The 26,630-nt window shown below is 41.7% G+C and overlaps 1 protein-coding gene across 5 annotated transcripts in view; it reads left to right on the forward strand.

Moving 5' to 3' along the window:
* The window catches only part of LOC308621565 (uncharacterized protein), a 111,934-nt gene that overhangs the window by 4,376 nt on the left and 80,928 nt on the right, over window positions 1-26,630 (forward strand). For all 5 annotated transcript variants that reach the window (XR_014016479.1, XR_014016480.1, XR_014016481.1 and 2 more), the window contains exon 2: window positions 18,254-18,533. Coding sequence is in view for 1 of the 5 variants with exons in the window: in XM_081242212.1 (XP_081098338.1) it covers window positions 18,480-18,533 (54 nt within the window). In the remaining 4 variants the exon portion in view is untranslated. The remainder of the gene's footprint in view (window positions 1-18,253; window positions 18,534-26,630) is intronic.

Raw genomic sequence — 26,630 nt, forward strand, 5'->3', positions numbered from 1 at the left:
AAAATGGCCAGTCAACTAGGGCTATGGTGGGTTGGTTTTTTACATTAATTTATTTGTTTATTTGTTTTTGTTTTTGGCTGCACTGGGTCTTCGTTGCTGCACACTGGCTTTCTCTAGTTGCGGCGAGCGGGGGCTACTCTTCGTTGCGGTGCGCGGGCTTCTCATTGCGGTGGCTTCTCTTGTGGAGCACGGGCTCCAGGTGCCTGGGCTTCAGTAGTTGTGGCTCGCGGGCTCTAGAGCGCAGGCTCTGTAGTTGTGGCGCACAGGCTCAGTTGCTCTGCGGCATGTAGGAACTTCCCAGACCAGGGGCTGAAACCGTGTCCCCTGCATCGGCAGGCGGACTCTCAACCACTGCGCCACCAGGGAAGCCCAGGGCTATGGTTTTTGATCAAAAGTTTTGTGTGACTATAAAGTATTAAAACTGGGTTTTGAAATGACTTCCTGACCATGTTTCTAAGTAGTTCTAGAAGGATTTTATTGAATGGTCACATCCCTGGGATAAAAATATTATCCTCATGGGGACTACCCTGGTGGACCAGTGGTTAAGACTCTGCACTTCCACTGCAGGGGGCACGGGTTGGATCCCTGGTCAGGGAACTAGGACCCCACATGCCTTGCTGCGTGGCCAAAACAAAAACAAAAACAAAAAAAAATTAGACTCACTCTATGTTTCATTTCAATTGAATGTATATTTCATATAATGATGATATCTGTACAGTGTTTGAAATGAGGTGAGGGTCTGTGGGATATCACCCTAGTCCCCACCCCACCACCTGCAAATGATGAATCATTTATTTAAAATATAGCTCTCAATGTGAAAGAAAATAAAAGTTAGACTCCTCCCACACACATACCATATTACATATAAGACCAAAGTCCAGTTGGACTCCAAGTCCTCCGTGTAGAATGAAACGCAAACGCCTTGTCGGCCTGCCAAGCCTGCCGGGACCTGCCTCCCTCTCCAGCACGTCTCCTCAACCTGAGGCACTGGCCACATCAGCCTTCCCGCCCTTCACACATCCCAAGGCCATTGCCACCTGCCTCTTCTCCCTGGACTTCTCCCCAGAGCAGTAGTTAGTTATTCCTGAACCAGTTTGAATCCCATGTCCTCAGAGAAGCTTTCCCTGACCACTCAGTCTGAAGTAGCCCGTCTCATTCTACCAAGTCACCATGTCTTAATTCTCTGGTGAAATGCCTCGCTTTTTTCCTGGTTCATTGCATTATTGTCTGTCTTTCCTCACTGGAAGGCATCCCCACTAGAATTTGAAGAAGACCTGGCCCATAATAAGTGGTCAACAAATAGGTGACTGAATGAGTCGAATAATAAAAACAAAACTATAAGTATAACACACAATAAATGCTGGAGAGGGTGTGGAGAAAAGGGAACCCTCCTACACTGTCGGTGGGAATGTAAGTTGGTGCAGCCACTATGGAAAACAGTATGGCGGTTCCTTAAAAAACTAAAAATAAAACTACCATACGACCCAGCAATCCCACTACTGGGCATATACCCTGAGAAAACCATAATTCAAAAAGAGTCATGTACCACAGTGTTCACTGCAGCTCTATTTACAATAGCCAGGACTTGGAAGCAACCTAAGTGTCCATCGACGAATGGATAAAGAAGATGTGGTGCATATATACAATGCAATATTATTCAGCCATAAAAAGAAACGAAATTGAGTTATTTGTAGTGAGGTGGATGGACCTAGAGTCTGTCATACAGAGTGAAGTAAGTCAGAAAGAGAAAAACAAAACCGTATGCTAACACATATATGTGGACTCTAAAACAAAAAAATGGCCATGAAGAACCTAGAGGCAAGACAGGAATAAGATGCAGACGTACTAGAGAATGGACTTGAGGACACGGGGAGGGGGAAGGGTAAGCTGGGACAAAGTGAGAGAGTGGTAGTGTATATATGGACGTATAAACACTACCACATGTAAAATAGATAGCTAGTAGGAAGCAGCGGGAGATCAGCTCAGTGCTTTGTGACCAGATAGAAGGGTGGGATAGGGAGGGTGGGAGGGAGGGAGACACAAGAGGGAAGAGATATGGGGATATATGTATATGTGTAACTGATTCACTTTGTCATAAAGCAGGAACTAACACACCGTTGTAAAGCAATTAAACTCCAATAAAAATGTTAAAAAAAAAACCAACACAGCCAAAATAAATAAATAAATTTATTTTTTTAAAAAACTATAAGTATATTAGAAAATTAGAAAAAAATTCAGGAAAATATTTGTAGTAGCTCAAGGTGGGAGAGGCCTAAGTAAAAGTAGAAACCCATCGCCATTCATGGAAAGATTTGGTTACATAAACAAATTTCCAATGGCTAGAGAATTTTTAAGAATTTAGAAATTAGAAGAAAATGGTTACATCACATACGACAGAGATTAACATCTCTCATAGTTAAAATGATAAGAAAAAGGCAAATAGTCCAACAGAAACATTGGCAAAGGCTATTAACACGAACTCCCTACAGAAGAAATTTAAGTGGGCAATTAACATAGGAAAAGAGGCTTTTCATTCCTGGTAGTAAGGGAACCACAAATTAAACAATGACAGATATCATTTTTCACCCATGATTCACAACATTTAAAAGGAGAAAAAAATAGCCAGCGCTGAGAAGTGTATAGGAAAATGGATATGCAACTGAACACTGTTCCTGAGAATGAATTGTCACAGCCTCCTACAAAGTTAACCATCAGCATCTATTAAAACTTAAAATTTGTTTAGTCCTAGGAATTAGTCCTAGGAATCCCATTTGGTGAATCCTAAAAAAATAAAAGTACTGATGTTGGAGGGAGAGAAGATTATGATCATGAAGAATTATTTTAAAATGTGAAGATTTAGAAACATAGCCTTCAGTTCAAGTGCCTCTGCGACCAGGTTAAATCTGAGGTTTCTTTTAACTCAGAAGAAGAGGAGCCTGGATATTGAGGGCCTTCACCGTCTCTTCCGCATGTCCGTGTTAACCTGCAGGAATATGGAGCAGAGACTGATACTTGTATCTTCTCCTTAATAACAGTACCTGGATTTTACTCTGGTGCCTGTGTGCCCAGCCAAAAGACAACATTTCTCCACCTCATGTGAAGCTAGGTGTGGCTGTATGACAAACTTATGGCCAATGAGATCTAAGTGGAACTATTTGAGTGGGAATTCTGGGAAATATTTTTAAAGAAGGGCTGACTCAGGAGAGGCTGACCATTTTGTTTTTGCCCTCCACTTTTTTTACTTCTTGAAACACAGATCAAGTGACTAGAGCTCCTCAGCCATTAGGGATGATTCACTGACCTCGAGACTAGAATCCATGTCCCAAGGAAGGTGGAGGAGAAAAATAGGGGGAGCTCAGGTCCCTTGTGACTCCGAAGTACCATGTACGCTGTGGACCACACACTTCCAGACCTATTTTACATGTGAGAAAAAGAAACCCTTAGGGTTTAAGCCACTGTAATTTGGCATTTTCGGTTATATGCAGCTGAAGTTAATTCTGATTGATAATACCATGACATAATGTTAAATGCAAAAAGCAACTTCCTAAGTAATATCAGGAGGATATATACTCAAATGCTTATAGATGTTAGGCCAGTAATATCAAAAGGTGGATTAGGGGATTCCCTGGTGGCGCAGTGGTTGAGAGTCCGACTGCCAATGTAAGGGACATGGGTTCGTGCCCCGGTCTGGGAAGATCCCACATGCCGTGGAGCGGCTGGGCCCGTGAGCCATGGCCACTGAGCCAGCGGGTCCAGAGCCTGTGCTCCACAATGGGAGAGGCCACAACAGTGAGAGGCCCACGTAGCACAAAAAAAAAAAAAAAAAAGGTGGATTAGTGGAGGTATGAATAATAGGGAATGGAAAGGACTATGTTAAATTGGAAGGCCTGTGCAACATCAGTAATATTATTACCGTGTAGGTATGTGAGTCCAGGTCATTCATGTTAAATTTCCTTAACGTTTTGCCAACAAAATGTTTTCCCCGACTGTGGGCCATCAATTTATGTGACCTTTGATTTGTAGTGTGATCTAATATTTGGAAAACTATGGAAGAAAAGGAGTAGTAAGGGAGGTAGGAAGGAAGGGTGGGCCCTATATACATATATGTTTCTATGTGGTATAAACATAGAAACTACATGGAAGGTTGCACATGAAGCAATGGAGACCTAAGAGAGATGAGAACTGAAGGAAGGAGATTAATTTTTTCATTATAACTTTTGTTATAACTCTGTATTTTCTGTCTCATTACAATGAATATACATTAATTTTGTAATTAAAAATAAAACCTAATAAGGGAGGAGGAAAATTGCTGAGAAGTTACCCAGACTGGAAATCCAATGCAAATGTCACAACATAGTCATAGAAAACTTTTAGGATGATTCCGTCTGAGCAAATTCAGTGTGTCTTAGGAGCAGGTCATTAAGTATTAACACCTAAAATTAGAAAACACAAATTTGAGAGAAAACACAAACACATTTTAGGTAGGAGTGACTTTTGTTAGGTGTCAATGAGCAGGAAGTCGTGTAAACATATGCGTCAGTTGGAGAAAAAAATAGAGAAAAAAAGTGTTTCAGGAAATGAAACCATGATTATTTTTTAAGTAAAAGATAAAAAGAAATGCATTCTGAGTTCTTTGACGTTACAGTGTGACCCAGTGTGTAATTACATTTAGTTTAACATATCATGTTGGTTTTTATTAAAACTGGTTCTGGTTTTAGAGCAGCCAAGATTTTTTTTTTTTTTTTTTTTTTGCGGTATGCGGGCCTCTCACTGTTGTGGCCTCTCCTGTTGCGGAGCACAGGCTCCGGACGCGCAGGCTCAGCGGCCATGGCTCACGGGCCCAGCCGCTCCATGGCATGTGGGATCCTCCCGGACCGGGGCACGAACCCATGTCCCCTGCATCGGCAGGCGGACTCTCAACCACTGCGCCACCAGGGAAGCCCCAGATTTTTAAATAGTCATTACTTTTTCCTACTTCTGTCTCAGGCATTGCCATCTCTTTAAACCACATATCTGACGAATGTTTAGGCTTTTCCTCTCCATCTAAAACTGTGCATTTGCTTCCAATTTGATGAGAAGAAACTGAATTATGGATACATTTTTTTTCCTGACACACCTATTTTCATCCTTTGGTAAATCTGACAACCTTTGACGGTTCTCACATTTCTGGAACTCATCTCCCAATTACAGAAGAAGCTAATAATGATAATATGATAAATAATATTGAGTAGGCCAACCCAATAAATTATTTGGCTGTTTGGGGTTTATCCAAAATGAAGTTTATCAAACTTTCTCCTCCTGCTTTTCCACCCTACCCCCTACCCCCAGCCCCTGACACTTACTATATGCCATAACAGCATTTATGGTTGGGGAATTATGATCCTTAAATAGCAGTCAATTGCTCTAAAGTGTCAGTGTTTTTTCCACAGAATAATAATTCTGCAGAAGGGACTTAGTATTAACTTCCCAGTTTAGCAAATGAGGAAACGGGTACAGAGAATTAAGTGACTTATTTAAGATCTCACAACAAACTAGTAAAGTACTTCTACTTAAGTATATCTCTAGAGATTCATAGAAGAGAAGAGCTTTATTGAAAATTCACACAATTCTTGTGTAATACAACAAATTCAGTGATGCTCTAAAAATTAGACCTAATGTCTTATAGTCAAGACACTTATGGTAGTAAATGAGAGAAAGCAAACTCAAATCAGCTTAAGAATAAAAAGGAACTTTTTTCTTTAGAGTGAGTGGAGCTCAAGTAAGTATAAATCCCAAGGGGTAAACCGTCTACAGTCCTTTACAGCTGGATGCAAAGGCTCAAAATATCATCAGAACTTGCCTCTCTTTCTCTTTTGACTTTGCTTCTCACTGTGTTGGCTTCATTCTCAGGCAGCTTTACTCACTCCACGGCAAAAATGGCTGATGTTCTAATACTTTATCAATCCCGGTACAGAGAGTACATCTTCCCCTGGGGTCCCGACAAAGGAACTGGCACGAACTCTCATTGGCTGCCTTGGATTAGGTGTCTTCCCTGAGCCCTGCACTGTGACTCCAGTTGGGCAATCCTGGGTCACAGGCCCCCCTCCCCCGAGCAGTCCCACTGAAAAGAACCACACGGACAGAAAGTGGAGGAGTCACAAAGGGAAAGATAAGTGTATAGTACCCAAAGAGAGGTGATGAATCTAAGCAAAAACAAACCAAGTCCATTAAAAATTCCATTTCCATTTCCATTAAATTATAAACGGATACAACTAAGTGTTAATTTCTTGCTTAGTGGTTGGGGGTTTATGATACGTTCATTGAAACAAAAATACTACCAACACTAAAAGCAGAAAAAATAGAAATACACTGAAAAATATTTTTCACTTTGCAAAAAAAAAAAAAAAAGATGCATTGCATGTGTGTGTGTATCTTGCCAGCCCATAAATGAACACAAAGGCAAATGAAAAATAAAAACATTGGCCATCTGCCAAACAATACATTAATCTAAATGTTTAATGATTCCCTCAATCCTGCACTGGGAAAGCAATTATATTTTTGCAGTAGCATTTATTTTGGTTTCCATTTCATCTCAAATGCTGAAGAACTTCTGCTAGCTTCACTTAATAGTATTCTGTTGGAAGATATATAATTATTTAGTTCATAAAGAATAATGGTCTCTACACAGCCCGTTTCTACCACAGTGTGACTAGGACTCTGTTCATTCATTTATCCATCCATTCATTTATTTATATTATGTGCCAGTTATGAATCAGGAACAAGGCTGGACACTAAGATTAAAGAGGTGAGTAATTTGCAGCCCCACCCCTTGAAGAAGCCCAAGTACAGGAAGGGAAACAGACAAGTGAAAATTAAAGTACACTATGAGGGCTTCCCTGGTGGCGCAGTGGTTAAGAATCCACCTGCCAACGCAGGGGACACGGGTTCGAGCCCTGGACGGGGAAGATCCCACATGCCGTGGAGCAACTAAGCCCGTGCGCCACGACTACTGAGCCTGCGCTCTAGAGCCCACGAGCCACAACTACTGAGCCCACGAGCCACAACTACTGAGCCCACGTGCCACAACTACTGAAGCCCACGCACCTAGAGCCCATGCTTTGCAACAAGAGAAGCCACCGCAATGAGAAGCAAGTGCACACTGCAATGAAGAGTAGCCTCCACTCGCCGCAACTAGAGAAAGCCCATGCACAGCAACGAAGACCCAATGCAGCCAAAAATAAATAAATGTTGATTTAAAAAATAAATAAATAAACTACACCATGAGCAGTGATTTGCACAGGGCTTTTAAAAGCAGAGGAGGACCCTTAGCTCACTCAGCTGAGAGATCAGGGAAAGCTTTAAAGAAGAAGGCTTAGGGAATGCTTTCCAGGGTAGAAAAGGAGTGAAAAGCAATTCTGGAGAGAACAGCATGTGCAGTGACAGAGGTTTAGGAGCACCCTGAGAGTTTCAGAAGTGGATTACAGCTGTGGCCGTGGTATGGGGTGTGTACCGGGGAAGAGTCAATGTGAATGATTTTGTGTGCTAGGTTTGGACTTCATCTTGCAGTTCCAAAACCCTGGTCCCCCGACTAGAACCAGGCTGACAGTAAAGAGCCATCTGAAAAACTTGTTAAAAATACAGATTGCCCAGGCTGCACTTCCGGAAATTTTGGTTCAAGAGGAATCTGTTGGAAAAAAAAGTTCCCTAACGTGTTAAGGGGGCACATCCAAGTCTGAGAGCCACTGTGTGGGGACAGTGGGGATCTATCAGAAGGTACTAGGAAAGAGAATAGCATGTTTTAGAAAGATAGCTCTCTGCCAGTGGAAAGTTGCCGTAGAGCAGATCAAAACAGGAGATGGAGAGACCCGATGGGAGACCGTTGTGAACGAACAAATTAAGAAATGGCAGGTACCTGCACTGGAGCACAACGTAATGGGCAGCACTAGACGGTCTGTTTGATGTGGGAAGTGAAGTGGGGGGGGGGAGGGGCGGGGGAGGGGGCATTAAGTTTGTAAAGGGCGCCCTTGAGAACTGGTAGGCGGGCGGCGTGGCTGCGTGTACAGCAATGTGATGTTAGCTCAAGGTGGAGGCCAGGCTGGAGCTTGCCATGGGCAGGAGGCCAAGGCGTGGGACTGGGCTGTCCAAGATCCAGAGCCTCAGCTTTGCAAACCTTGAAGTTGAAAAGCTGTGGATGACTCCTCACGTAAGGGCACCTCCCTGCTTTGTGCCACCCGTGGTCCCGGGCAAGTCACCTCTCACAGCTTCTGTAGCAGCCTCTTAGACTTTCTCTCTAGCTTATAAACTTCCTGAAGCTAGGAATTATGTGTATCTGCATGTTCTCAGAGCCTAGCCTTGTGCCTGCACACATTTGATGCCTCCATTTCTGGGTGAATGAATTTTATTAATTATCTAGATTACAGCTACAACAGACTTGTTATAAAGGCTTTGGGCCTCACGTGTGTGTGTGTGTGTGTGTGTGTGTGTGATCATATAAACTAGTATTTCTAAAATTGTACGTGCTTCCTTTATTGTTTTCCAAAGTGCTCATTTTTTGATGAATAAGTATGCAAAATACACTGCTTCCTTCCAAATATTAATTATTGCAAGGTGCCTGTGTAATCAGTGAACCAGGCATCTCCTCTGGATATTAATTTAGATTCCACCAAAAAGAGCTTGATTAATAAAAAAAAATTTTTTTTAACTTTCAATCTAATTAATTAAAGACAAGGAACAATTTTCATTTCAGTTATCCAAATAAGCATTTGTGGATCCAGAGAGGTTATTTTTAAGTAGAATAGTGTGATCACTTTAAAGTATCTGTTTATCTTTTTCTCATATGGTGCCATAAATAAGAAAAGCTTTACTCAAGCCCATGAAAGGTAAATAATAGAAGGACAGAAAATGTAAGACTTAACTTGTTGGTTACATTACTCTTTATGTTTAAGCTTTCATTCTGTTCATTGATTGGATGATTCCCTTTTTGTTTATTCCCCATTATCTTTGCCTTCCTCACTGCAGATAAGTGCCTTCTGAGTGCCTAACAGGAACATCCTACTTATAGAGTTTGAAATCAACAGAAAACTCAAATAGTTACAACTTTTCTTTATAATTTGCTCTCATGAGAAAACAACGGCAAGTAGTCAAGCTAATATCAATGATTTCAAAGTGCAGTTTCCAAGCAGATGTAGGAATTAACTTCAGATAACCAGAAAATATACAATGGCAAAGATATTGACAAAAAGAAAAGTCCCTTTGGAATTCTAATGTCTACCTTTCAGACTGGTTACTTGGAATGGATTCCTACTTACAGATAATGAATTGCAACTCTCTAAGCCTATTTGACCCCTTGTTACTACCCTGTGTGTGCTGATGTTCTATCCCCGTAATATGGCCTAATTATCATGAAAATCTATGACTCTGTTTCCTCTGATCTCTAGGAGACTGTTTTATACATCTCTACTAATAGTTTATGATGTACTGTGCTAGTCCCCTCTGTTGACCCAACTCCTGTTTATGACCCTGTATTCTGTATGCAATATCAGTCATACCTCACTAGCCTTGCCCAATCTCTGGTTTTGGCTTCTCTGACCTGCTTTAACCATTTGCTACCCAGAGCGCAACATAACATACTGCACTAGGGGCTTAATGGGCTGGTCATTCGCCTACTTGCTCGCAAATCCATTCATTCCTTGCCATTCTCTTATTCTGTCCGTTTGGAAGGAAGCTGATTCCTGCCAACTCCATTTCCTAGACTCACTTGACCATGCCAAAAAGGAATTAGGACAACGAAAGATAAAAAGATAAATTAGGAACACTTGCAGAAGAAGAAGAAAAGCCAAGGTATTTTCCTCCTTTTCTGATTCAGCGGGCTTCTCCCACAGTGACTGCCTCTCTGTGATTCTCATTCTAGGTCCATCTGGGGACGGTGGCTCTAGGCCTCTGTTGATCCAGCCAGTCTGTCGGTCTCGCCAACCCTAGGGATGGATGGGTAGAGGCTTCCTGCTATTGCTTCTCACTGAGGTTCCCTTCCTTCCCCAGTTTGGCTTTCGGGCCCATCCAACACCTTTGTAACCAGTTCCTCGTCTTAAGTTCCCTCAACCGAACTACCTCAGTTGGGCTCTGGTTTCTGACTGGTCTCCAGAGACAATACTTGGGGAATTGTTAGGCAAAGCACCAAATGATCGTCATCATCACAGAAGAAGTCAGGTAGGTATTTCGAGGCTCACATCCCAAAATCCACAGCAGAGATATAAAATAGCTAATGAACATGCTGTTGGAAATATATAAATGGAAACAAGGTCATTTAATTTTTTTAAAAGGAACCTTCCTTTAGTTCTTACCTTCGTTAATAATCTCCCATCAATAAAGAAACCATGGGGAATGGAACAGAGTGAACAAAGAACCATGCCCACGCTGGGTCCAAAATAATTCCAAGCAGATTTGCCTGCACAAAAGAAAGCAAGATGTAATCAGCACCCAGTATAGGTAACAAAATATATTTAGCACTGTTAATGTTAAATGGCAGTGGAGACTTCTGCTGCTCTCCCCCCAGAAGCTCTCTCTCGTTAATTTAATCTTTCCATGACACAAAAGCAGTCACACTTGTTGTGTGGAAGAAAGAGTCTAGGACAGTTGTCAGTGGCCCAAATGGCCTTGGAGTGACCCATCCTTCAAGGTAGGTTTCAAAATCAGAGTTCTGTGCTTTGGGAAAGGTTGAAGCTGTGGTTTCATGACCTTGGGTAGGATTCAGTTCATTGTGTCTCGCTTCTAAGTAAATTCTTTTCTGGTTTTGTTGAAATGGAGCAGAACTAGAAGCTACAAGGCGGGGGGAGGGCTAGTTTTATTCTTCAAACAGTGATGGGCTGTATGTTAGCTTCCTGGCCCCGCTGTAACAAAGGACCACAAACTAGGGGGCTTAAACAACAGAAACGTATTGTCTCACAGTTCTGGTGGCCAGAAGTCTGAGATCAAGGTGTTGGCAGGGTTGCTTCCTTCTGAGGGCTCTGAGGGAAGGATCCATTCCAGCCCTCTCTCCTAGTTTCCGGTGACTTGCTGGCAACCTTCAGTGTTCCTCGGCTGGCAGAAGCATCATCCGATCTCTGTTTTTGTTTTTACAGTCAAATCTCTACCATTTGGTGGCATTTAAGGTCACACATATGTAAAGAAAGTTAAACATTTCTTGTACATTTACTTTTGTGGCCTGAAATGTATACCTGCTACTCGGTGGAAACAGGAGATCTGGGTTCAGATCAGGAGTCTCTCTGCAAGCTGTGTGTGCCACTGGACAGTTACTCAGTGTTTGTGAACCTTGGGTTACTCATCGTTAAAATGGGGATGTTGGGCTTCCCTGGTGGCGCAGTGGTTGAGAGTCTGCCTGCCGATGCAGGGGACATGGGTTCGTGCCCCTATCCCGGAAGATCCCACATGCCGCGGAGCGGCTGGGCCCGCGAGCCATGGCCGCGGAGCCTGTGTGTCCGGAGCCTGTGCTCCGCAACGGGAGAGGCCACAGCAGTGAGAGGCCCGCGTACAGCAAAAAAAAAAAAAAAAAAAAAAAAAAATCATTGAGTATTGACAATTTCATATGATTCAACTTAATACCTACTTCACAGACATAAGGAAAAAATTAAATAGAATAATATTCTAGCCCTGTCCCTGGTGTTCAGTAAATGCCTAATAAGCACATGATTTATTAAAAGATACGTAAATAAAACCCTGTGGCCTAATGGTCATAGTATAATCTGAGCTTATAATATCTACCCCTTGCCATACAGAACATGAAATGCCTATCAGGAGTTCTCTTTTCTCCCTACATCCCTCCTTCTTTCTTTCCTCCTCCTCCTTTCTTCTTAAAGTTTAATTCTTATTCTCTTTCTTCGTCTTCAATTTTATTGCTTAGTGTTTTAAATAGCTAGTGTGTTTTCGTGGTTCAAAAACCAAAAGGCATAAAAAGAAAACATCTGTAACACCACTGTCCTCCGTCTGTCCCGAACACTATTTTTTATGTATCTTCCTGATGTTAAGCACATTTAAACATGTGTTCTTCTGTGTGAGTTCTAAAAATAGCTTTAAAATATCTGTATTTCTGTGAATACAAATATATATATGTATATATATACATATATATATACGTATATATATTTGTAGTCCAAGACTATCAGTTTGTGAACAAGAAGCTGAGGCCCACAGAAATCCAGCATGCCCAAGGTCACTCTCACAATCAGTAGCAAGGCTTGGACATGAATTATACTTAGCCAGCACTCTACAAGGCCTCACATTACAAATATCAACTTTAAATGTAAATAACCTATTTTGTTAGGCAAATAAGACCTTATTTATTTATTTGGTTTATGGGCAGTGGAAGCCAGGTCAGAGTACCTCATTATTCATGGCTTTGTATCTGTGAATTCTCCTACCTGCTAAACATTTACCTACAACCCCGAAATCAGTATCCATGGCATTTTCATCATCATTCCCAGAGATGAGCAGAGGGCCCAACAATTTGAGTTGCTGATTATACACATTCCCAGGTGAGGTCAAGCAAGGTGTCACTTGGCCTTCTTGTTTCAGGTCTCATACTATAAACAAGTGTCCTCTTTGTGGTCTATCTAATGCTATGTTTTTCACATTTTTGTGCTTTTTGGGGGGATGTTGGTATTTAAAATGGCCCCCAAGGATAGTGCTGCAGTGCCGTCTCCCCTCCTAAGCATAAGACGGCTATGATGTGCCTTATGGAGAAAATACAGTGTTCGATAAGCCCCTTTCAGGCACGCATTATAGTGTTGTTGACCGTGAGTTCAGTGTTAATCAACAGTATACATTGAATCATGTGTCTTTAAACAGAAACACACATGAAACAAGATATGGGTTCAGCTGACAAAAATGTTGTGACCAGAGGCTCACAGGAACCTCACCCTGTATTCCCCGTAGGAACAGTGATTCCGTATTTGCTAATTCAGTGTTCACAGCAACTTTATAGAATTTAACTACTGCGAATAATGAGAATCAACTGTGTTTTAGAGTACAACATATAAAGTCAAGTTTTCCTATCTTTTTAGTTCCTAGTGTCAGTTTGGTTTAAGTGCTTTTTAAATATGATAGCTGTGCTCTCATAGCCCACATTCTTGAGTTAAAAAAAATTAAAGCTTTGATTGGCTGCAAAAATGGCTCCTAAGTGCAATTTTGGAAGGGATGGATTTAAAGCCATTGTTGGTTTGAGCGGTTCAAATATCTTACTAATTTCATAGCCTTTGAACCACTTATGAAATAGCAATAGCTACCAAGTTTGCAGTTCCTTTAGGAGTGTTTCTATTTCTTATTAGCGTTAAAGAAGAAATTTACAATAATCTTCACTTGGGAATTATGAGTGCATGTCATTGTATCAACAACATGGCATTCAACCTTATTTTGCCATTAATAGAAAATGCAGTTTTTATGTGAACTATAATAAAAACCAAGTATTGCTTAGCAAGTTTTTACTCGTTATCCCAAGCACTGCTACAATTTATGTTCCAGTATATAACATATATGTTATATGTTGTGTTATACAGGAATGAGTATAATTCCTTGTGATTTGTTAAAATGTAGATATTTCCAGGAGGGACAACTTACTAAACTTTATTGATTTCTTTTTGTTGCTTTATATCATTTTGGACCATTGTACTTTATAGACAAAGACAATTTTGGCCAATCATGCCTCAGTATAAATGAGATTACCAGATGTTTTCCTGACTACAGATTCTTCCAGAAGGCTTTGGTGGAGAGAAATGGGTCGGTGGGAGTGGAAAAAAAGAGTTCAGCAAGAGATAGTGAGCAAATCTGTGTAAATGGCCTGTCATGGGTTGAATTGTGTCCTTTTCAAAAAGATATGTTGGCATCCTAACCCCCCAGTACCTCAGAATGTGACTGTATTTGGAGATAAGGTCTTTACAAAGGTACTTAAACTAAAATGAGACCATCAGGATGGGCACTAATCCAATATGACTGGTGTTCTTGTTAAAAGGGGAAATCTGGGGACTTCCTTGGTGGCCCAGTGGCTAAAACTCGGCACTCCCAATGCAGGGGGCCCAGGTTCAATCCCTAGTCAGGGAACTAGATCCCACATGCCGCAACTAAAGATCTCACATGCTGCAACTAAAGATCCCGCATGCTGCAACTAAAAGATCCCGCATGCCACAACTAAAGACCCCGAATGCCGCAGCTCAAGATCCCACATGCCACAACTAAAAGATCCCGCATGCCACAACTAAAGACCCCGAATGCCGCAGCTCAAGATCCCACATGCCACAACTAAAAGATCCTACATGCCACAACTAAAGATCCCGCAATTAAAGATCCCGCACGTGGCAATGAACATCCTGCAGGCCGCAACGAAGATCCCACGTGCTGCAACTAAGACTTGGTACAGCCAAATAAATAAATATTTTTTAAAAAATAAAAATAAAGGGGGAAATCTGGATCCAGAGACCAGGCACACACACACACACACACACACAGAGAAGGAAGATTTTCTTTTCTCGCCGCTTCCCTAGAATTGTGCCTGGGAGGTGCCTCGGGCCCAGCTGCCCCATTTCTCCCCAGTCATTCCTTCCTTGCTGGCAGGGGATGGGAACTCTGGAATCTCACTGCTTTTACCTCAGCTTGTGGGTCTCATGTCCCTCTCTGCTCTCTGGCAGCATGTATACCTCACAGACCACTTTCTCTGAAACCCCTAAGTCTACTCACCACCAGCTTCCTCCCTGGCTCCCCTGGATCCAGACCCTTGCTAGTCTCAAGAAACAGAAAAGTCAGACTCTGACACACTGTACACAATTAAAGTCTCGAATCCTTTCAAGGCATTGGCTTTGATATTTCAAAAGCTTAATCTTTTGCTTTCAATAGACTCTTAAACTCTTCCCTACTTATGATTTTGAAGTCTATTTTGAAATGCAAAAATATCAGGAATCAGCTCTCTGTTTCCTTTCATTCTTTTCTTAAGGCAATAAAGGCAAAATAATTAGTAGCCTGAAGGTTGAGGGTGCAGGGAGGGGTAGAGATAACAGGAAAGAACAGATAGGAAAGAGGGGAACATCAGTTAACATTCAAAATACTGTCCTACCACATGTATTAGTTGTTCTTTTCTTACCACAGCTTCTCAGGTAGTTCTCGAACTTCAGGATGAAGCAATTATACTCCAATAAAGATGTTAAAACAACAACAGCAACAAAAAAAAAACTGGAGCATTTCCAAGAACTATCCAGTAGAGTTGCACAGACCCCATTCTCTTCAAAGAAGACTACTTTGGACCAATGGAAGCAGTTAAGCCATTATATTGCTTTTCACTTGTGGGCACATCCAGATTGAAATAAGAACTTGCAGTCTTATAAATAGATGGAAATTTTTTAGGTGAATAAGACTGAAATTCATTTTTCAACCAAGAGTTGAAGAGCAACCTGGCACTGGCTGAACAGCAAAGCTTCTTGAGACTGCAGCTCTGTGGCCCTATGGCTTTGCCTGTGAAGCAGTTCTTTTATTTTATTTTATTTTATTTATTTATTTATTTATTTTTGTGGTACGCGGGCCTCTCACTGCTGTGGCCTCTCCCGCTGCGGAGCACAGGCTCCAGACGCACAGGCTCAGCGGCCATGGCTCATGGGCCCAGCCGCTCCGCGGCATGTGGGATCTTCCCGGACCGGGGCACGAACCCGTGTCCCCTGCATCGGCAGGCGGACTCTCAACCACTGCGCCACCAGGGAAGCCCCGAAGCAGTTCTTTTAGACACAGCTGGGGTGCTGGGCCCTTATTGAGGCAAGACTCACATAAGACAGAAATCCTTCAACATGACATGACAGATCAGAGGGGAGTCAGACAGACTGTTCTGCTGTGCTGCATCTAAATTGCAAAGGAGAAGAAAGGGGAAATGGTGTAATTCGAGGCATTTTAAGCTCCCTCGTAGGAGGAGCAGCAAAATATTCTATATTTGAAATCGTAGTGGGAACTTGAAGTTCTAAGGTAGTGGGGACAGGGATGGGGAACAAGGAGAAAGGAAGAATTAAAGGAAGAAGGCGCAATGTGCTCTCAGACTCAGAGAGAAAGTGTTTGATCAGACACTTCGAAGAATCTGATGGCACGTTTCTAGGAGAAAAGAGTAGTAAAATCCCATTTCTCTGAAGTACAATGGGAGGTGTAAGGCTAGAGAAGAAAGAACACGAGATTGAGGGGCAGGGGTCGAGGGCGGGTAGAAAGGACTAAAATGAAAGGTTGACTATTTACAAGGCATCAAAGAAAAATTGATTTTTTTTAGTAAAATTATTTCACTGTACAAAGTCTCTAGGCATGCCATTAATGTTTAACTTATTGTAGATTATACTGCTTTATCACACTATATTTTTTTTTTCTAAAAATGCTTTAAAAATTGCTAACCGATCTTCTTGGCCACAGTTCAGAGTACAATTGTGGAGCCTTAATGTAGACTTAGAGAGTTTCCCCTCCTGAAGGCTAATATTGATCTCTACCTGATCCTGCCAAGCTGGGGAAATAAGCATGAGTTGTTTCTTCAACGAAGAGCAACTCTCAAAACTGCTCTGGTTCTTAGAGGAGAGGCAAAAACACCAACGTTAGGGCTTCCCTGGTGGCGCAGTGGTTGAGAGTCCGCCTGCCGATGCAGGGGACGCAGGTTCGTGCCCCGGTCCGGGAGGATCCCACATGCCGTGGAGCGGCTGGGCCCCGTGAGCCATGGCTGGTGTGCCTGCGCGTCCGGAGCCTGTGCTCCGCAACGGGAGAGGCCACAACAGTGAGAGGCCCGCGTACCGCAAAAAAAAAAAAAAAAACAATGTTGCAAGTTTCTCCTGTAAAAGCTTTCTTGGACAAGTAATCCCTCACAGTTGTATAGCACTTTATGCTTTTAAAGCACTTTCAGATGCATTGTCTCATTTGAATTTTAGTGAATTGTATCATAAAGGACATTTTCTATATATCATGTGTTTTTACATACTGCTTTTTCCACCATCAAAACCAATAAAAGGGCTTCCCTGGTGGCGCAGTGGTTGAGAGTCCGCCTGCCGATGCAGGGGACATGGGTTCGTGCCCCGGTCCGGGAGGATCCCACATGCCACGGAGCGGCTAGGCCCGTGAGCCATGGCCGCTGAGCCTGCGCATCTGGAGCCTGTGCTCCGTGGCGGGAGAGGCCACAGCAGTGAGAGGCCCGCGTACCGCAAAAAAAAAAAAAAAAAAAAAAACCAATAAAACATTGGATATGGTTAATTAGATTCTTATACCCTAAATACTCTCAGCCTTTAACTGTTTTCATTTAGTTTTTGTTTTTGTTTTCTCTTTCCTTCTAACTAGAGAGCATTTTATGCTGTGGTCAGTTCTCTCGATGGTCCAAATTTCTAGTCTTTCATTTAGCAAAGTAACACAAGGCTTCTAAGACCTAGAAACTAAAGTCCAGGTTGGGGTGGATCTCTGGGGCTCTGTGTCCTAGCCAGCTGCCCAGGGCATTCACTGGTAGTGTGAGAGTCACTGTGTCCTGTTAATGCTGTTGAAGGACATCAGAGGCTATCGACCAAAGTTTTAGAGCCAGACTAGACCAGGCTTTGAACTCTGGATTTACCACTTAGTAGCTGTGTGGCATCCTCTTTCAAGTGGTGATATCCACTTCATGTCATTTGTAAAGCTTCTAAGTACAGTAGAGTTCCTGCCATACAGCAGGCATTGAATGAATGTTCATTCTACTCCTTACTTCAGAGAAGGAAGACTGTTGAAAAGTGGAGTCACCCACAGTTTACGTGACAAGGGCTGGGGTTTGATCTTCTTGACAGAAGTAGAGTTGGGAAGGCCACCCTCAATCCCCAGGGTAATTTTGTGCATTGCTAAACTCTGACCAGTCCACCAAGCCTGCTGAAACCAGGGCATCTGCTGACACACCAGTGGATGCCATAGTCCCCATCAGGCAGGTCATGAGGTATCTACACGCCATAATCCCAAAATGGCCCCAGTGCCTACCGTATTCCCAAAGAAGACTAGGCCAGTCAACCCCATAATTACACAACAGCAGATGCAGATATCACCAGCCAACCAGGATCTCTCAAGACATTTTGCTTTCCTAATAGGGGGCAGAAACAATTGGAGTGTTTTTGCTTTGAAAGATCTACTTCCTTTCTCTTTTCCTAAACCTCATCCCTGAGGAGCTCCTAGACCTGTTCCTCTGTCTGGGTCAAGTTCCCTGCTTTACCGCTCAGCACGCAGTCTTAGGTATCCAACGGTTTTTTTTTGTTTTGTTTCGTTTTTCCTTTAACAGCATATACGAAGAACTAGTGTCTTAGCCTCTGGGGGAAAGTCTTGGTCTTTATCCCCCTGTGGAAGAAAGCAAACAGAAGCTCCCCACGAACTTAACTTGATAGTTGCTGATTCTTTGCCTCAAGGAGAGAACCAAGCTGGGAGAACTGGACTGAAAGGTCAGAAGAATTTGCTTCCACAAGACAAATGATCTCTCTGTGACAGACAGTGGCTCAGGTGCAACAAGCATGCATAGAGTACATACATTAGCCAAACACTGCACTGGATGCCAGGATATAAAGGTGAGTAGAGAACGGTCCTTATCCTAGCCTTCAAAGCCTACTTGAAGAATAAATGAAACCTATGGTACAACCTGTCATGATTGTGACTGATGCTAAAAAAGGCTCAAAATGAAAAGTGCTCTGAGTCATAGAGGGGAAGTCATCAGCTCTAATGGGAGGAAAGGGAGCCAAGAGAAGGCTTCACACAAGGGGTAATACTGATGCTAATTAGAATCTCCATGTTGTTTCTAGCCAGCAGTTATTCTGTGAAAATGAAATAAATTATGGAGCTTATTGACACTTCTGGTCCGTACTAATTCTTTTTTTTCTTAACAATCTTTTCAACTTATTCATAAATTTCTATTTCACAAATGTATATGCATATATGCATATGTGCGTGCATGTCTATGTGTATATATGTATATACATGAATATATTATAAATACTGTGCTTTCTTTTGTGACTCTTGGTCCTGCCTGTCTCGCAAATTTCAAGCATTAAAATATGCTTGAAGCTATGCTTCTTCTACATAGATGATTTCTTCTAAATAAGCTGAAACTGGGTTCAGTATGCATTATATACATACCTCTTGTGACGTTAATCCCCCAAATACCTTCCTTTTTTCCTTTTGAAGGCTTCCATCTTTATTTTCTGCTCCATATTTTCTTCACCATGCCCGTCATGTAGTTTGCCAGCATCCTGCAGCCTGTAACCCGGCAACGTGCCCCAGGATCCCTTACAAGAAATACCTGGAGAGGCCCAGTATTGTGTGGTCTTGTTATGTAGCCCTGGACTTTCAAAGCTCCATGCAGGCCTCCAACTTCCCAACAGGTTTGTACTTTGGAGCTTGTTGCCGTCTTGATTGTGAGGAGACGCTCTATGCCCCGCAATCCTCTGTTGATTGCCCTTAAGAGTATTTTCTGTTGATAGAATATTTGCTGGAGTTTTCCGTTTCAACCTGTCTACAGCTGCCTGTCCTTGAGCTGTCGCTGAGTCACACTGGTCCGAGGAGAAGGGATCGTTCCCGCTCACGTTTTCATTGGAAGAGAGCTTGAAGTAATGCAGCCTGGTAAAGGTTCCTTAACTGAACCCAACGCTCTACTTACTGTGCAGTTCCTGTAAGCGTCCTCCCTGGCTGCTGCTACTTCATCATTTTATGTCCATTCCTGGGGAGTTGGGCGGCCTTGGTTGAAGCTTCCCTCACATCCCTCTATTATATAGGACACAAAAGCACTTTACAAACTCTAATGCATCGTACACACATGGAGTCTTATTGTAATTATGTTAGAAACAGCCACCCATTAAAGAGTAGTCTGTCTGCATAGATCACACCCATCTATCCGTCCTTTAGCACCGTTTACGTGAACTGCTTGGGGACTAAGTTGCCTTACTGGTCCTCGCAGTCAAGAGGCCACCCGTGTGATAGCACAAGAGTCCAAAAGAGACTTCAACGTTTTAGGAATATCCCTGTAGTTTAAAATATATATATAATGAACATTGATTAATTCTGGATGCCTGTATATTTTTTAATATCATCTACGGTTTTTTCTGCATTTGTAAATTTAAAAAATTAAAAATCCTTCCTGAGCAGAACTCTATATCTGCTAAAACATACAGAATTAATGTGTAAGAACAGGAACCCAGTTCTGCTGAATCGACTGGCTCCTAAAGGTAACTTCTAAATCTTCCACATCTACCTTTTTTCTTTAAAAAATGTTATTTTCCAGTTTTTCTTAGCATCCCCTCCCCTATGTATGCTGAGAATACCCACTGTGCTTGTCAGAGCATATTTGTAATACTAGGCAACTGGAAACAATAGGAAGCAGATGCAGACACTGAGAATTTAAGTCTAATGACTGATGGTGTGTTGATGAAAACATGTTAAATTTTTAAAGATTAATTAAGTTATTTATTTATTTTTGCTGTGTTGGGTCTTCGTTTCTGTGCGAGGGCTTTCTCTAGCTGCGGCGAGCGAGGGCCACTCTTCATCGCGGTGCGCGGGCCTCTCACTGTCGCGGCCTCTCTTGTTGCGGAGCGCAGGCTCCAGACGCGCAGGCTCAGCAGTTGTGGCTCACAGGCCTAGTTGCTCCCTGGCATGTGGGGTCTTCCCAGACCAGGGCTCGAACCCGTGTCCCCTGCATTGGCAGGCAGATTCTGTGCCACCAGGGAAGCCCCCATGCTAAATTTTTAAAGTGCCATTTCGAATTGTATATTTTTAAACTGCCATTTTGAATTGTATATTATACAATGACTAAAATGAGTTAAACACTGTATATATATTGTGCAGGTATGGGGGGGATAAAATTGGGAAGGAATATGAAGAACCAAAAATTACCACACAGTAGGGAAATTATGGGTGACTTTTAAAAATTGCTTGTAAAAATTTAAAGTCTATTAGCTATAAAGAAAAATGAATGTCCTTCCATCTATGTCTTCATGCCATTGAGCTTTGTACTTCCTTTTGTGACTCTTGCTTCTGCTTTTCTGGCATGTGTTCAAGTGTTTAAGTGTTATTTATACTCCTTCTGTTATAGTACATTCTAGCTATAAATGGTGATTTTTTTCCACAGAAGCTGAAAATGGGTCAGTATGCAGATCTCCGTCCCTTCCTCCTTAATTTTTATTTCTGTGAAGTGTGAGCTGTACTGTTAAGCACCTTAAGAATCAGCCTTGCCTCACATTCCCTGTTACTCTCCTTCCGACAGCCCTAGGAGTGTAGCGAGGAGACCCTGCTAGGAAACATCCTCTTGAACTTTAGCGCTTCATTTCTTTGCATGGATGGCCCAGTCTTGGTGCAAAATTAAAAATCACCTTGCTGATTCTCTCTTTGGTGTATCCCGTCATTCCTCTTAAGCCACCAAAGCTATTATTTTTTACCCTTTTATGGTATATTGTGTGCCTTGTGAGTCATGCTCCTGGAACATTTTGCTTGCTTTGCAGTACGAGTTACCCCCAAATCTGAGAATTTCGAAATGCGAGTGTTCCCCAATTCCCAGCAGTTTTTTGGGGTTTTTTAAAAATTTATTTATTTTTGGCTGTGTTGGGTCTTCGTTGCTGCGCGGGCTTTCTCTAGTTGCAGTGAGCAGGGGCTACTCTTCATTGTGATGCACAGGCGTCTCATTGCGGTGGCTTCTCTTGTTGCAGAGTACGGGCTCTAGGTGCGTGGGCTTCAGTAGTTGTGGCACATGGGCTCAGTAGTTGTGGCTTGCAGGCTCTAGAGCACAGGCTCAGCAGTTGTGGTGCACGGGCTTAGTTGCTCTGCGGCATGTGGGATCTTCCCGGACCAGGGATCGAACCCGTGTCCCCTGCACTGGCAGGTGGATTCTTAACCACTGCGCCACCAGGGAAGCCCCCCCAGCAGTTTTTTTGCTTTAAAAATGTCATCACTGATATATAATACATGGATAAATGATATATATGAATAAATGTAAATATGTTTATAGTATATGTATATGGATGCCAAAGTATGCATCAAAAATATAAAATCATGTATTAGAATGGTAAACACTGAATTGAGGAGAGATGTTTTGTTGTAATGATAAACACTGGCAAAGAGAAATAGAATCAGTCCTTAGTATACAGGCCCTTAATGGATTGGCAATGCTTTTTTTTTAAGGGGAGCAAATATGTTATAATGTTAAGATTTGGTAAAGCCAAGGGGTGGATGTATATGTGTTCCTATACTAGTCTCTATTATTGTCTCTGTGCACAAACTATTTCACAATTTTTTAATGTTGTTTGAACTTCTTTTTTTTTTTAATTCTTTTTTTTTTTTTTTTTTTTTTTGGCCACTCGGCTTGTGGGATCTTCGTTCCCCAACCAGGGGATTGAACCTGGGTGCGTGTCAGTGAAGTCACCAAGTCTTAACCACTGGACCACCAGGGAAGTTACTGAACTTCTTATTCCATTGTGCTGGTACCATTGAAATCTTACAGAAGACAGCAGTGAGGGCATTTTGGAAGTGGAACGGGAGGGGACCCTATACAAAGTGGGGAGTTGAGAGATACAGGTCATAGTTAATGGAACAGGAAGCAAAAGGACATATAGTAAGAAAATTACAAAGAGGAACTAAAGTGCATTACCTAAAATTACAATAGAGGACTTAAAAATAGTGAGACATTCATACTGAGAGGAGGGAGGATCTAAGTGAACTAAGCACTCATGTATCAGAATGGGAAGGAAGTCTACAGATAAAGTCTATCTGATAAACAAAGAAGTGGCAATATGACTGTATTATTTGAGGGATAGGGAAGTAACCACCCAAAAGAATTAAAGAACTGTAGCTGTTGAAAAGTTAAACTTGGTTGCTTCCCAAGTGTGGGTCTAGTAGGGTTTGGGTGGAAGGCAAAGGGTAGGGTAGGGCTGGGATGTCGCAGCGGGGCATTCTTACCTTTTGCAATAAGTTCTTCAGCACCACTGAATTTTTTTTTTTTAATAAATGTGCACACATACGGCTTTGATTTAAAAAAAAAAAAGTTTTAAAGATTAACACAATAGGGACTTCCCCGGTGGTCCAGTGGCTAAGACTCCACGCTCCCAATGCAAGGGACCTGGGTTTGATCCCTGGTCAGGGAACTACATCCCACATGCCACAAACTAAGAGTTTGCATGCGCAACTAAAAAGATCCCACATGCTGCAATGAAGATTTGCATGCCACAACTAAGACCCAACACAGCCAAATAAATAAATAAATAAATATTGGGGGGGAAAAAAGATTAACACAATAGTAAGACCATCAGACCCAAGAAAATATCCCCCTCTTCAATAACCTGATCAAGTTACTATTCACATCTTAAGCTATGTTGTCTGCTTGCAAATAAATTGTTTTCCTCCTCAATTTTCAATTGTTATCCTAGAATTATCCTTTGTTTTTCTTTCTCTGTTTCTTTTCCTTCTTTTAATTTTTACCCTCTGCAAACATTTTAGAAATAATTTCTCTATGCAGAAATTTGAAAGCTACTTATCCATTTATGGAAAGTTTGTTTCTGATGGACTATTCAGTGAAACAAGGAAAACAATTCAACTGGCTTAAAACACGCCTTTGGTAAGGATATTAAAATAGAAGGTAGAGCCACGGGGCTGGAGGGATAGAGAATAGAGTAGCTGCTAATGGGCTTTTTGGGGCGTGATGAAAGCATTTTAGACTTAGAGAGTGGTGATAGTTGCACATCTTTGAGAATTTACTAAAATGACTGAACTGGGGACGTCCCTGTTGGCGCAGTGGTTAAAAATCCGCCTGCCACTGCAGGAGACATGGGTTCGAGCCCTGGTCTGAGAATCCCACATACTGCGGAGCAACTAAAGCCTGTGCACCACAACTACTGAAGCCCATGCACCTAGAGCCCACGAGCCACAACTACTGAAGCCTGCGCGCCTAGCACCCATGCTCCGCAACAAGAGAAGCCACTACAATGAGAAGCCTTCACACCGTAAAGAAGAGTAGCCCCCGCTCACCGCAACTAGAGGAAAGCCTACGCGCAGCAACGAAGACCCAACGCAGCCAAAAATAAATAAATAAATAAATAAATTTAAAATGACTGAATCGTACACTTTAAAGTAGTGAATTTTATGTACGTGAAATGTATCTCAGTTTTTTTTAAAGTCCATGAAAAATACTACAAGCGAATAAATTGAAATGATAATCATTATATTATACTTGGGGAGTATTTTTTTCTATCCCATACTTCCCTAAAGTTTTGGTAATGTGATACTACTTACATAATTTCAGAAATATTTTAAAGTAACATCATTTTCCTCAGTGTGTGGTACTATCTTCATGTGTCTAATCTTTCCTCCTAATGTCATAACATTTTTAATTTTCTCCTGTACTCAGAAGTGCATAATTATTCACGTGTTGATCAGTTTTATTTATAGTTTGGGGTTTGGTGTTACTCTCATTCTTGTTTGGCTTTCTCTGTTCATCATTTTGATGCTGCCAGATGGGTGCTTGTGGTTTGTTCTTTCTTCAGTTTTCTTCACTCACTAGAACACTTTACTGCTTTCCTTGAGAGCTTTCCCTGAAACACCTATGAATGCCTTAACCAAATTGTGACTTCGTGAAAAAGGGGCTGGATTTTTCTGCCTTGAATCATTCCTCAGTCTAATCAAAGCTGGCAGGAAATCTGGAGGAGGGGGAAAAGGAGCACAGGGAGAGTAAGAGGAGGAAAAACTGGTAGTTACTGAGCTCTTTTATGTTCCAGGCTGTCCATGCATTTTCTCAATACTCCTTCTAGCCTGAGAGTATTACCCTCTTCATTTCAATGTGGTGTCCAGGGCTCAGATAGGTTAAGCAACTTGCTCCAGGTCACACAGCTGGTAAATAGTAACGGCAAGTATCAGACCCAGTTCTGATAAAACCAGTGCTCTCTCCTCCACATCTTCATGTTTAGTTAGGTCAGTTCTATTGAGACACGTTGCCAAGATGGCCTCCGAAAGTTTATATCAACTTATAACAATAATTAGTGGCTTTTCATGTCTATTGGTCATTTATATATTTGCCATTAGTAGGTTCTCTTATGTGTATTAGCTATTTATATAATTTCTTCTCTGAATTTCCTGCTTATTCCTTTTTCCTGTTCTCCTACTGTGTTATATGTTGTTTATGATTCTTACTGACTTGCAGCACCCTCTCTATATCATGGCTAATGTTTTTTTTGTTTCTGTTATGATTATGATTTCTTAGATTGCCATTCATTTCCTTTGTTTATTGTACTTTTACATGTAATCTGTTTTCTTTATGGTTGCGGGGTTACTGTTACTCTAAGAAATTATTTTACCACGCTGAGGTTATAAAAACATTCTGTGAACTTTGTTCTTAGTAGTTTTAGCATTTTCTTTTTTATTAAAAAATATTCAGGTCTTTGATCTACCTGAAATTGAGCTTAGTATGTAGTATGAGAGGGAATTAACATTATTCTTTCTTTTAACAATAACCAGTTTATCTTTCTCTTAAACAATAACCAGTTGTCCCAAACCAACTCATTTTACTTTATATACTGATTTTGTATGCAACCTTTGTGGAATACTAAATATACACACACACACGTATATATACTAAATTGAGATACACGCATATACAAGAATCCGTCTCTACAGATGGCCAACAGGCACGTGAAAAGATGCTCAGCATCGCTAATTATTAGAAAAATGCAAATTAAAACTACAATGAGGTATCACCTCACACCAGTTAGAATGGCCATTATCAAAAAGTCTACACATAATAAAACCTGAAGAGGGTGTGGAAAAAAGGGAACCTTCCTACACTGTTGGTGGGAATGTAAACTGGTGCAGCCACTATGGAGAACAGTATGGAGGTTCCTTTAAAAAACTAAAACTAGATCTACCATACGACCCAGCAATCCCACTCCTGGGCAGATATCCAGAAAGACAAAAATTCTAATTCAAAAGTTATATGCACCCCAATGTTCATAGCAGCACTATTTACAATAGCCAAGACATGGAAACAACCTAAATGTCCATCAACAGATGAATGGATAAAGAAGATGTGGTACGTATATACAGTGGAATATTACTCAGCCATAAGAAGGAATGAAATAATGCCATTTTCAGCAACATGGATAGATCAGGGATTATCATACTAAGTGAAGTAGTCAGACAGAGCAAGACAAATATCATATGATATCACTTATATATGGAATCTAAAGATATGATACAGGGACTTCCCTGGTGGTCCAGTGGTTAAGAATCCGCCTTCCCATGCAGGGGAAGCTGGTTCGATCCCTGGTCAGAGAACTAAGGTCCCACATGCTGCAGGGCAACTAAACCCACGTGCCGCAACTACTGACCCGGCATGCTCTGGAGCCCATGAGCCACAACTAGAGAACCCACGTGCCTCAACTACTGAGCCCACGCACTCTGGAGCCCATACACCACAATACTGAGCCCACAGGCCACAACTAGAGAGAAGCCCACACACCACAAAGAAAAGCCCATACACAACAACAAAATATCCTGCATGCCGCAACGAAGATCCCTTGTGCCACAACTAAGGCCCAACGCAGCCAAATAAATAAATATTAAAAAATAAAAATATGATACATATGAACTTGTTTACAGAAGAGAAATAGACTCAGACATAGAAACAAACTTACGGTTAC

Source organism: Mesoplodon bidens (genome assembly GCF_964165515.1).
Source record: "Mesoplodon bidens genome assembly, chromosome: 8".
NCBI lineage: Eukaryota > Metazoa > Chordata > Mammalia > Artiodactyla > Ziphiidae > Mesoplodon > Mesoplodon bidens.